At 38.7% G+C, this 13,177-nt stretch overlaps 1 protein-coding gene across 1 annotated transcript in view; it reads left to right on the plus strand.

Moving 5' to 3' along the window:
- Positions 1 to 2,589: 2,589 nt before the first annotated feature.
- Positions 2,590 to 13,177, plus strand: part of pip5k1ba (phosphatidylinositol-4-phosphate 5-kinase, type I, beta a) — a 22,338-nt gene continuing 11,750 nt past the window's right edge. Inside the window, exons 1-6 of the mRNA XM_035667369.1 lie at positions 2,590 to 2,709; positions 6,779 to 7,011; positions 8,265 to 8,395; positions 8,957 to 9,074; positions 9,188 to 9,340; positions 11,812 to 12,108. Coding sequence (XP_035523262.1) covers positions 6,940 to 7,011; positions 8,265 to 8,395; positions 8,957 to 9,074; positions 9,188 to 9,340; positions 11,812 to 12,108 — 771 coding nt within the window. The 5' untranslated portion in view covers positions 2,590 to 2,709; positions 6,779 to 6,939. The remainder of the gene's footprint in view (positions 2,710 to 6,778; positions 7,012 to 8,264; positions 8,396 to 8,956; positions 9,075 to 9,187; positions 9,341 to 11,811; positions 12,109 to 13,177) is intronic.

Consider the following 13,177-nt stretch of genomic DNA (forward strand, 5'->3'; position numbering starts at 1 on the left):
GAAGTATACGTAGGGAGAAATATTAGAGCATCAAACCCAAACCAGCAGCTCTGCACCCTCACAGCTGTGTTGCTGCCTAATATGACAAAGATTGCGTGCTGAATCTTGGAGGACTGAGCTGATATCTGATGGCCTCAAGCCCTGTCTTGACGGCCGACTGGCTGGCAGCCTGTCCCCTCTGGTGTTCCCAAACAAACCTCCAACAACTCGAACTCTGTCCCACTTAAAAGGAAAAACGACAATTAGCTGGGAAAGGGGAGAAAAAGAGGAAGAAAAACAGCAGTGCGAGGGAGGGTAGAGCAATAGAGAGTAAATAATAATACAAAAGAGATTGCAAAAAGTGAGGAAGGAACTAGAGCAACAAAGAAAACAAAGTGGGGGAAGAAAAAAATGAAAATGCAAGTTCTCAATCAACAGGAATATATGAACACAGCAGCTCAGATTATTACCAAACAGTAGATCTACAGAAGATTAAGTGGTCCATTTGGAACTGGAAGGTGTGACAGAGCTGCAACAGCGCCCCCTAGAGGTCAAAGGGAAACACTGACATTGAGTCCGACAAGTCATTTTTATGCCAGGCTGTAACCTACTGTACATGTCTAATCAAAGTATTCTCAGGGCTCCTTAAGCTCTTTAAATATCATACAAAAGCAACCCCCCTTCTCTGCTTTGTGGTCACTTTGTTTGGAGCAAAGAACAAACAACTTGGCTTAGTTCTGCAGCTGCTGGACATTTTCACAATTGCTGCACTTTTGAAAAGTTTAATTGGAGACACAGAGTTTTTGCATAATGTCTAATGTGGACTTATTTTACATACAGGATGGCCCAGAGGTAAAAGACGCCCGCCAGCAACCGAAAGGTCACTGGTTTGATTGCCTAAGAGCCCTTGAGCAACCCCAGCCTCTCTGATGTTATGCATATGTGTGGGGGACTGTATGTGTAACTAGGAAGGATGTGCAAAAAGATAAGAAGTAATCTTCTTCTACACCCAAATTTTCTCAATAATAGTACACCGCATAACCTCTGCTGATACATACTTTAATAGCAGTATGAGGGATTGTTTTGTTTAATGATGGTGATATAAAAAAAGAAAAGCCCATTTTATTATATATGATTCCTGATGGTGTATGTGTAAGGTTGGTGCTCATTTAGCAGTGAATGCTGCACACGGAACACTACACCACTGTGCCACCCCCCAAAGTAAACACTGGTCACGGCCCAGGCACTCCTATGAAAATGTGTTGGCTTTGCCACTGTTGTGGGGAAGAGTAAGGGAGCTAATGTGCAGCCTGGAAGACACTAAAGAGACAACGTTTGCTGATTTGATGTGTACAACAACCGCCACTGTTCACAGATGTGTCTGTAGAGCTGTCAACAGTAACCACGGGTCAAATCTAGTCTTTTGTTTCAGTTCACACCATTTGTGCTTTCACAATGTGCAGTATGTGTACAATAAATGATGTGTCACCGAAGCTCAGTTCAATTTAAATGAGCGGAACTGAGAGAAAGACAAAGGCAGAGGAAGAGAGCGATACAAACAATATGAGACATACTGTGGATTTAGATAGAAAGAGATAAAACAGAGGAAACAGATGAGGAGGAGGAGAAGAGAAGGAGGAATTGCTGATTATAGCATTCATCATGAAATATTGTAAACTGCATGTTCTTTTACTATAAGCCTGTTAGTTAGATGTCAGTGACGTCAGTACGGCATAGGTGCATTATTAGATTGCTAGATGCATCAGTGTGTAAGCAGCATTTTAGTGTTGTGGTTTTAAATACTTTATATACAGTGAGCTAGTTTAGCCCAGTGATTCCTAACATAGTGTTAGATAGAGTCTCCTTCAAAGGGTCACAAGATGTGAGAGTCCATGAGCTGATTAATGGTAGAGGAATGAAGAATTACAAACAAATCTGTATTTATATTTTAGACTTTCCCCTAATAATACCTATGAGTATTATATTCCATTTGTGCCAGAAATGTTACACACTGGACCTTTAAGTACAGTGCTTGAGTAAATGTTACACCCCTGGTTCAAGTCCAGCTGAGGTTGGTTGCATGTCACTTCCCTTCTCTCTTTCCCCTCATTTCCTGTCCTCTGTCTAGTGTTTTCTATCTAATTAAGGCAGTATAAAATAAATAGTTAGAAGTTATAACTATTCTATGACCAAATTCATAGTTAATAGTTAAAAGTTAAAGGCTTTAATTTCTTTACTATATAGTCATACAGTCATCATTATCATCATATTAATAATTAAACATGTTTTGTTTTACAAACTGATTACACATTAAAAAAAAGAAGTAAAAACAGACAACAAAAACAAGTTCAAATGTAAATATCACAATTCAGTAATAAGTGTATAATATGCATAAAAAGTAGCCAATAAGAAAGAGTTAAAAATGCTATAAAGGCTTTGGTCTTTTTTCACCCATGACCTCTATATGCAACATTAACAACAACAACTTAGTCTGACTCATAGGTGCTGGGGAATAATACAACAGGTGGGTGGAGAGAGACTCAGACAGAGAGAGAGAACGCACGAGAAAGAGAGAGCGAGAGAGGAAGTGGTGAGGATGCTCTAGTCGCTGCAGCACTTTGCTCCTCATCTCAGTTAGTCAGTCAGTCATTCTGAGTTTACATCACACGACATATCATCGCTGTTTCACTGACCTGCATCCACGAGCGCCTTCATACGGCCATGCCTGAGGTAAGAAGGCATTCATTTCCTGTCAACTCTATTAGAAAGTGAGGATGGAGTCTAACTTTTATTTCTGTTTCTGCATGAGTTAGACTCAGCTGTAGGTATGTAGTTGTTTATCTACTGTTGTGAAAAATTAATACTTCTGATAGAATAGTGTCAGGCAGCCCGTACAGGCTATTTCTGTGTCGCTCAGGAGGAAGATGAGCTGATGATGGTATCACAAAAAGGAAACCAGCTCCACTTCCCTTTAGTCAGAGACATAAAGTAAAATGTTGACACTAAGTTGGATGGGGTTGTCATCATTTACATGTATGCAAAACACCTGCAGTGTGCATGTTGTGTAAGAGAGCGCAGGTTTAAATATTCACCAGTGTTCACCAAGCCTGACAACTTAATATACACTGCACAGCCTGTACACCTAGCTACAACTTTTGTAGTACTTTTGTAATACAACAGCCCTGTAACAAATCCTACCTTCGTAAAGGTAATGTTCAGTTTTTGTTGAAGCCATGTTGTTGATTGAACTGTGTCATTTTGGAGGATGTGGTGCTGTTAAATTGTACTGTATTTGTTGTAAAATTTCATAGGCTATTGTTATATTACCAGTTATTTTTTAATGGTATGTTAATTCCATTGAATTTGTTTTAATTGCTAAAGATCAGTCCGTATTAAATAACATAAGTCACATGACACATGCCAGCCACCATGAACCGTGTGAGCCATACTAATGGCACGGCTCTAGAATTAGCAAAGTCATGCCTGTTAGTAGTTCCACCACTTAAGACCAGACTGAAATATCTCGACAACTAGTGGATGGATCGCAGTCAAATTTTAGATAAACATTTGTGGCCCCCAAGGAGGAATCCTACTGACTTTGGTGATCCCCTAACTTATCCAGTGGCACCACCATAAGATTTACATTTTTGGCTTTAAGTAAAATATCGATAACTATTAGATGGATTGCCACACAATTTGGTACAGACATTCATGGTGCCCAGGGGATGAACCCTAAACCTGACTACTTGTTCTACTGTGAGCTTTCCTCTAGCACCACCAAAAATCTGCTACATGAATTTGCACCCACCTTTGTACAAATATTCATGGTTCCCAGATGATCCTAATAATTTTGGTAATCCTCTGACATTAAGTGCCACCAATCCATTTTTTGGGATTTGAGTGAAATATCTTGACATGTATTGGTGGATCGCCATGAAATTTAGTACACAAATTCATGTCCCCCTCAGGATGAACTGTAATAACTTTGGATGATACATCATAGTGCCATCATCAGGTCAGAATTTGTATTTTCGTCGAATATTTAGTTTATGACTAAACCTGGAAAAACCAATGACATTCCCATCAGCCACAGCTGTTTTGTGCTTATTAGCAAATGTCAGCATTCTAACAAGCTAATCTATGACTGTGAACATGGTTAAATATTATACTTGCTTAACACCAGCATGTTGGCATTGTCACTGTGAACATGTTAGCAGGCTAACTTTGGCACTCAGTTCAAAGCACCAGGTACAGCTGTAGACTCTGTTTACAAATAAATGCAAATTGATATCACTGAAATGGAAATTAAACATAAAAATAGCCTTCAAACCTTTACATAATGAAGATTTAACTTGTCTTTTATATATATAGCTAAAGCAATATAAATTCTTGTCAGTGATTGGACAATTCTCAATTTATTATGTCCCAGGTGGGAATTGAACCCCTAACTCATTAGTTATACATGCTACCAAACTACACAACACTACCTGTTTTACATTCACAGTCAAAAGCCATTTTGCTTGTTATTTATCATTATTTGCAGTCTGGATTATTATTATTGATATATAGCAATTAGGCACACTACGAATTTGTTTTGTCATTGTTTTGAATTGAAAGGCATGCGTCTAATCTTTTTAACTATGCAGAAGGCAAACTAATGCACTTACAAATGCTTAGTCCAAAGTGCTGTGCCCACGTTGTGCTCCCACGTCATTCAGAGTGAAGTGCTGCAGAGGAAGCATGAAATTAACTGTCACAGACTGTACATATATGTAATTAACCCCTTTCAATACTCTAACCACTAAGTCTGTTTATGAAAATGACTAATATTTAGCAGGTTTCTTGATCTCTTCATCCTCCAATTAAAACAGGCAAACAATTTAACTGCAGGGCAAATCCTGGAGAAACAAGGACTCTCATCATGACGCTTATGAAACTGTTTCATTCTCCTCGAGTCAGACCACAACACCACATCCTGAGGCAGTACTTAAAATAAACAGGGGTTTGTTTGTTAGGATCTGTGCTGAAGTTTGCAAGTTTGCTCAAGACACAAATAGACATTTTGTTCGGAATGTAACCTTTTTGTGTTTCACACACTAATGTTTGCATCATTGGAGCAACATGGCATGGAAAGTAACAAACAATTCATGAGAAAAGCCTTTAGTGCTTAAGTCAGACCACCCTCTATAATAATCAGGTAGGCAAATTAATACAGTATTTATATGGCATTAGAAGGGTTACACACTCCAGGTTTAGTAGCTACCTGTAAAATAGGTATCGATATGTTCAGATGAATAGTATTAATAAAAATGTATTTAAGGTTACTTGTGGAATTCCTCAAGGCACAGTGTCAGGCCCATTATTGTTTATTTTGTAAATAAATAGCTTATTTATTTATGATATATTATAGGTTTTCCAAACATTAAAATGTATTCTATTTACAGTTCTGTGAATCATTTGAAACAGTTTATTGATGCTGGAAAAATAACTGAAACTTGTAAAATGTTAGTTAGTGTTAATGTTTATTATAACAAACTATCATTACAAAGACAAAACTTATCATAGGTGAAAACATCTGAAATCCGAGTTATTAAAAATAACAAATTATAGTGAAAACCACATATAAATGATGTCCAATCAAAAATATCAAAATCTATTGCAATACTGTATAAAAAAGGACAAGCTTCATTATATACTTTGTGTTGTTCACTTACTGTGTGATTCATAAAATATATAAATATATACTTTAAAATTTGAGATGTGGTATGGTTTAAAACAGCATGTACAAGATCAATTACTATGGCTAAAGGTATCCAACACTTTAAAATGAGAGAAAGTCAATATGACATGAGAAGAATCTGTATGTGTAAGAAACAAAGGGCATTATGTTGGTTCAAATAAATAAATAATAAATATAAAAATGTATGAGATTGGCATGTTGGCATTAATATGCAAAAAGGTTCAGGTTTATATGCTTCAGTATTAAAAAAAATATTTCTGTTGCTGCATTATTTTATTCTGTACTGCTGTAATTGTTTTTCTATTTCCCTAAATTGTTAAATTCTTTACAGACCAATATATTGAATAGAAATGTCAGGGTTTGAATCTTTGTAATAATTTATATAAACCTTTCTGGAGTTGCTCCCATGCCTCCAGTAGCTTAGTATACAAAAATATTGAAAAATATTAAAGTTAATTTGCGTGAGCGGTTTACATAGACTGGCATTCAATAGATCCCACTGCAAATGTATGATGCAGGTAAATGTTTTCAAGTGGATTTCAGCAGCAATCACCACAGTTACTCCTTATTTAAGCACTGCAGCAGAAAAAGTATTTTTTGTTTCTGTCTCTGTTTTGGACATCAATCTGGCCTTTTACAGGAGTTGGGGTCACATTATGTAAGCAAGAAATTCTCATTTGCATAGGCCTACTGTTATAAAAGAGTGGAGTTTGGTATGTAATGTTTTTCCAATCCTTCTTAATTAGGATCAAGGGTTGTTGTGTCGGATTTTAGAGCTAAAGACTCTGACAAAAACACTGGTGATCCCTCAGAACTGAGCAGTGCCCTGGACAGAAAGGTCTGCACATTTTAAGGCTCTGTAAGTCATATGAAAGACGTTAATGGAAAGGGAAATTAGAACTAGACAAGATGAGATTGTTATTGCCCTGAAATGCTAGTGCAACTTGGGTAATCAGTTGTAGCTGTGCAGTTTTTCACCTGCTGAAACTTTGCTTTGCGTTGACATACATGCAAATGCCACACATTGTGTAACTCCTCTTCTCTCTACCTCATCTACAGGACTGGCATACCTGGAAAATGCAGTTTCGGTAAAGCCCATTCAAGATAAATCACTGCGCCAGGTCAGCCATCGTTGGGGGGGAAAAAGGAACTCAGCCTGCTTCACAGTTGGAGGAAGGACATCTGAGCTTCCCTCTGATCAAGTTCTCTCTGCCCGAAAGATGTCAACCGCCAGCACTGACAGTGTAGGAAGAGGAACCAAAACCTCCAAAGTGTCAAAGGATCATAAAAAGGTAAGCAGGGGTCATTATTAATAACCACAGTCTCTTCAATTAAGTAAAGGGCCTAAACATTTGGAAGACAGCACTATTACAACACCACTGCTGCTGATATCAAAACTGAAAATGATTGTGTAAGGTTATTCAAATGATCCTACAATTTATTAGATTGGCCTCATCATTTTTAGTTTACAGAGAGATTTCACTGCAGTTCAGTTTATTGGAAGAACATTCTTCAAGTCATTTTATTTTTATTTTATTTGAGAGACTGATTCTTTATGTATTAAATATAATATATTATATATTATATATAATATTATATATTAGGTCCCTCATGCTGTAGTCAAAATGTCTCCACACTTCTTTATTGTAGTTATGAGGAGCTTATATTAGACCATCAAAACAGTTTGTTTTAAAGGGCATTCCTCTGACTTTTCCACCATGAGGTTGACGTTTTTGGTTTTAAGTGAAAAGTCTTGACAACTATTGCATGGATTTACATAAAATTAGGTACACACATTCAGGTGGAAATTTCAGCTTGTCCAATACTTTTGTTTATGACCCAATACCTGCAAAACCAACAACCTTCCTGCTAATTACAGCGGGAATATATATACTATATATTTAAATCAGTAATGCATGATTTGCATAATAGTAAAAATAGTGAAATAAAATAGTGAAATAAAAATTTTAAATGCTTAGCCAGCCACTTTTGACTGTGTGTCACTGCATCACACTATCCGTTACAGTTACAGAAAAATAAGACGTAATCAGATTACAGTTACATTTAGTAAAAGTGAAAATTATTTAGCAAGATTACAAATATAAAATGCATCCGCTTTTCTTTAAAAATACACTAACACTTCTCATGCTAAAAATCTTTCCATTTTCCATTTTTGTGATATTGTTATGTTGTTTTAAAGAATACACTTGTATCAATACTTCTTATTGATTCTTCTTTTCTCTTGTCTTTATTTACATATTTGGTGTTGAGGTAATCTAAAAGAAAGGGAAACTAATCAAGTTATATTACTTTAAAATTGTGATAGTTGGATTGCTAAACATCAATATTGGCACTGTGAACACATGAGATCTACTGACTGACATTGCCATCCCTTGAGCCACACTGCACGCTGAAAACTATTTGAGCAGGTTTCAGCAGGTTTCAGCAGATTTCGGAGAAAGGTTAGGCAGTTGTTAATGAAGAACTAGTTGATTTCTTTATTAAACAACAACATGTTTTCTTCTTCTCTGTTATGGTTTGCCAGCCCACGGCGTCAGCCCTGAAAGGAGCCATCCAGCTGGGCATCGGTTACGCTGTGGGAAACCTCAGCTCAAAACCAGACAGAGATGTTCTCATGCAGGACTTCTCTGTGGTGGAGAGTGTTTTCCTGCCCAGGTACACTGTCCTTTCTTCACATTTTTATTGTTGACATTTAGTTAAAGCACACATTCAAAGTCAGTTTCAGATTAATAAACTTAAAGAATGAGTTCAGCCAGATTACAAAAATATGTGCAATATTCCCAAGATTTGAACTCATTTTCAACACAAATTCATACACAATCATCATTTGTCAAAAAGACAACATAGCCAGTCTATGTTGTCTTTTTGGCATGACCTTACAGTATTGTTACCCATAACAAAAATACTTCACAATGCTTTATTTTACAAGTTCCTTTTCAACTTTGAAAAAATGCAGGTGTGGCAGCATACAGATCTGTATTAATGTTGAGAAAAATGGGGAAGTCACTTTTGGAAATGTACAACCAAATAACTTGCAGTTTTCTGCAATAGTCCTTTCTCACAGCAGACATTTTTGACTCATAGTAGAAGAAATTCAGGTGTTACTCATAATGTTAACAATGGTTCTGTTAAATTCAAGTGTCCCAGTAAGCCAGCTGCTGTTTTGTGTTTGTACATTGATTATTTTCTTATCCTGACTTTAAATATGTTCTCCAGTGAGGGCAGCAACCTGACTCCAGCACATCATTTCCCAGACTTCCGCCTGAAAACGTATGCCCCGCTGGCTTTTCGCTATTTCAGAGAGCTGTTTGGCATCAAACCAGACGACTATCTGGTTAGTGTGAAGATTCACATCATCATATTTTCCTTTTCAGCACGATGTGGCGGAAGTTTCAGTTGACTCCGTTGCTACACTTGCTCACACTGTTGCATCATTCTGAATTTCAGTATTCCATCTGTAATGAGCCTCTGATCGAGCTGTCCAACCCCGGAGCCAGCAGTTCCTGGTTCTACCTCACCAGCGATGATGAGTTCATTATTAAGACAGTGCAGCATAAAGAGGCCGAGTTCCTGCAAAAGCTGCTTCCTGGTTACTACATGGTGAGCGCCTTCCTCAACCACAAACTGTCACAGCTTTTACACATATTTATCAAACTGCTAAAAGTGCAAGTCTAGACATAAGGGTGTCCTGTGGAGGAGTTTTCTTGTAAACTTAGTGTTGCTCATCAGTACAAGGTTTGACATTTAACATTTGTAAACCAATTAATTTTTTTATTTGTTTACGTCCCTGTTTGCTAGCTTGCTTCTTCTTACTTTCATTTGTTCCTATTTGCGTTAGCACCATCCACTGTCCATCAGCAGAATAATGTTGACAAACTTGTAAAACCATAGCTTTTTACCAGTTCATCCCACTACTACTGATAAAAACCACAGGCACAGGGTACCTTTAAACGAAAGATAAAGTTATAAATCCATATCTTACTTACTCCTACTTACAGATTGTAAAATAAATTCTATTTATTAACTTAATATATTTAACTTATCTTAATAATATGATGTGCCTTAACACCAACACATTTTTGGCAAGTGTAATTTTATGGTCAGAGGTAGTCATTTCATTCACCCCTCAACAAGCAGGAACATTCATGTTAAAGGCAACATCCCCAACCCGTTCTTATCCCTGGTCGACAAATCACAACTCTTTGTCATGCCCCTCGTCGCCTCATACTGATGCACAATGCACCTTGTCACTGTGAGATGCACTGGGCCGCCACAAAGCCTTCCTGCCAGGAAGCCTTTTTTCGCACATGGTTAATGTTGTGAAAACTTAAAATAACTCAATGATTACTTTTGGTTTCACATGGAACATAAACCCCAGGCTCCTGGGTGAATTTCCTGTGTTTGTTGGAGCCACCCCCTCCAAGTGCAGTTTCTCGCTCTTTATACTATGTCACCTGAGTTGGATGGGTTCACATTGAAGCCTGGTGCGTCTCGTACAGGCGCTAAAATTGTGTGTTCACGGGATGAGTCATTTCCATGCTTTCCATTCCTTGTTTATTTTGTGACTATAAGCATCCATTGCTGGAAAGGGGATCCAAAAACGCCCTTGTGGGGACACTACAATGGTACAGACACACCTGATCCTTTAACTGATCTGTCCCTGCAGTAAATTTACCTTATGAATTTACATAAGCAAGACTCAGTCCGTCCAAAGCAGCAGGATCATGAAACTCAGTTCAAACTGTAAAACTAGGCAATGCTGATCAAATATGAATCAAGATTCTGTTCTGCTTTGCCTATTCCTCGCCTCAAATGTTGCCTTTTTCGAAATATATTTTAGTTTACTCTTTTGTCGTAATATGTAAACATGGGATGACATGCACCAAGCGGCCACAGGTTGGTTCTGAACCCTGGGCAGCTACAGCAAGGATTCAACTTTGGTACATGGTGCGCCGTGGCTCGACCAGGCTCTACTATCCGGGCCCAAAGACTATGCATTCAGAATCATGATAAATAGTCTCCAGTAGCTCCAGTAGCCATAGAAATTTCAGTGGATGATACGCTTGGTGACCTTCACTTAAGGGGCACTGAGGTTTATTCAGTACACCACTGAGCAACCTTTCTGGAGAACACATAAGGTGGATTTAGTTTACGAGTTGCAGCTGCATCTTTCTTGTAAGCTCTTATCTCAAGGCAAATTATTGATAGGATGTTACACCCCCTTTTTGCATTCCTCAGTGGTGGAAACGACAAGATTTGTTCTTGCACCTGGCATTCATTTTGTTTGCAGTCTCTTGCAAAGCAGACAGTGGTCACTGTGGTATTAAATTCCCCTTATCATACTGTGTGTTTTCTCTGATGTATACCTCCCCTCCCAGCAGCAGGAGGGTTTTTTTTTCAAGTTTCCTATTATGTCATCCCTGTCTATGTGGGACTACTCTTCTGCATGTTAAGTGCTACTGGAGGTATCTTTTTTAGAAAGAATGATCAGTGGGGCAGATGTAGGCTGTGTCTGATTGGCTATTTTTGCTTAAAGTATACATGTGATTAATCATGAGATCACTCAAAGGTTCCTCCCACACTTTACTCTAGGAGTGAGTCTCTTGATAAAAATTCTTCAAGTAAGTCTTCTTAACTATTTGGTGAGAAAAGTTAGCATTCCTAAGTGTATGTCTTATAAATCAGGCCCATGGTGGTTACTGAGAAACATCTGAATGTGGCCATATCAGATCATTTACATTCCCTGCAATAACCTGACTATCCTAAAGTTTGTATTTACACGCAGCTGATTGGTATTTAAATTTCTCCTCTAACCACCACCACCTTAGTTTTGGGAACGTTCTGTGGTGAAACAGTTCACAGTTCTTCCTGTGTGTTCATATATTCTTTGAACTACAAATAACCCACTTTTCATGTCCTATCGGGGTTATTTATTTAAATTCCTGTTACTTTTTTCATCTTTTTGAGGGACCTACATGTAGCTTAAAACCATATTCATAACTCAATTAAGTTTGTATGACTAAGAATGTAGGTTCTTGAAAATAAAATCTGCTTTGTCTTTGTTACTGTAGAATCTGAACCAGAACCCGAGGACGTTGCTGCCAAAGTTCTACGGCCTTTACTGCATCCAGTGCAGCGGCATTACAGTCCGCGTGGTGGTGATGAACAATGTGCTGCCGCGCGCTATGAAGATGCACTACAAGTACGACCTGAAGGGTTCCTCGTACAAACGTCGCGCCTCACGCAAAGAGAGCGCCAAGCAATCGCCCACGTTCAAAGACCTGGACTTCCAGGAGATGCACGAGGGCCTGCACTTCGACTCAGACACCTACAATGCCCTGATGAAGACCCTGCAGAGGGACTGTCGGGTGTGTTCACACAAAGATCTTGGAATGCCTTTTCTGTTAAAAATATCATCATATTTCAGCAAGTGCATTCAAAACAGAGTTACAGACATTTTTCACTGCTCGAGACATTTTTACATGTTCACTTATTTATTATGTTTTACTGTCCAATCAGTAGGGGACACTGGGCTGCCAATGGTGGTTCTCAACCGGTGGGGCCCTCTTCCGGGGGGGCGCGAGTAGGCTACAGGATGGGAGGAAAAAGAAAAAAAAATCAGAAAAAAAAAAAAAAATCACGAAAATTCCCCCCCATGTCGAAATGCAAGTGGTTAGACTATTATAACACACAAATCAACCACACAGTTTCATTTCAAATCTACCAATACAGGGGGTAGTATTTTGAGCCTGTGACGTGACGTCATGTAAGTGCTACTATATACTACTAGCGACTTTTGCTGGTGTTATTGGAGACTCTGACGTGAAAGCACGTATCACTCTGCAGTTACTGTGCTCAACGAGCAGCGGGTGCTGCCGTGAGCCCCTCCCCCGTCCAAAAGCACTCACAGGCGGTCAGTCTCTCTGTAGCCTCGCGCAGCAGTCCCAGCCTGCAGTCAGAGCAGAGAGGAGACACACACCACTCCACGTCCAGGCTGCAAATGAATCGCGCACAACACTTGTGCCAAGAATTTGGGATTTTGCAAGGCAAAGCAGGCTCAGGGTCTCAAACATTTAACAAATGCGCCTACCCGCTTGCAAGCTTCTGTTAAAAAAATGCAGATGAAATACTGCCTAACTATTAAGGCCTAGTGAATAATAACAATAATCAAGCTGAACCTGCAATTGAACCACTTGGGGGGGCCAGCCTTGCAAAAGGTTGAGAACCCTGGGATTTAAGGAGAATGGTGATCTTAGTCTCCATGACGTGCGATAAAATAGAATTGAGGTTCTTCCAACACAGCCCTGAAGGTTTGTTTGTATGTCCGTTGTTTCATGGGCCAAAGTGTTGGTCCAAAGTTAATTTAACCCACCAGAGGGCCCCTAAAAACCCTATAAGGTTCAGTCCTGGGGACCCATGGAATTCATCAAAATTTAG

Source organism: Morone saxatilis, unplaced genomic scaffold (genome assembly GCF_004916995.1).
Source record: "Morone saxatilis isolate NCDOM2014 unplaced genomic scaffold, NCSU_SB_2.0 Contig21, whole genome shotgun sequence".
Taxonomy (NCBI): Eukaryota; Metazoa; Chordata; class Actinopteri; family Moronidae; genus Morone; species Morone saxatilis.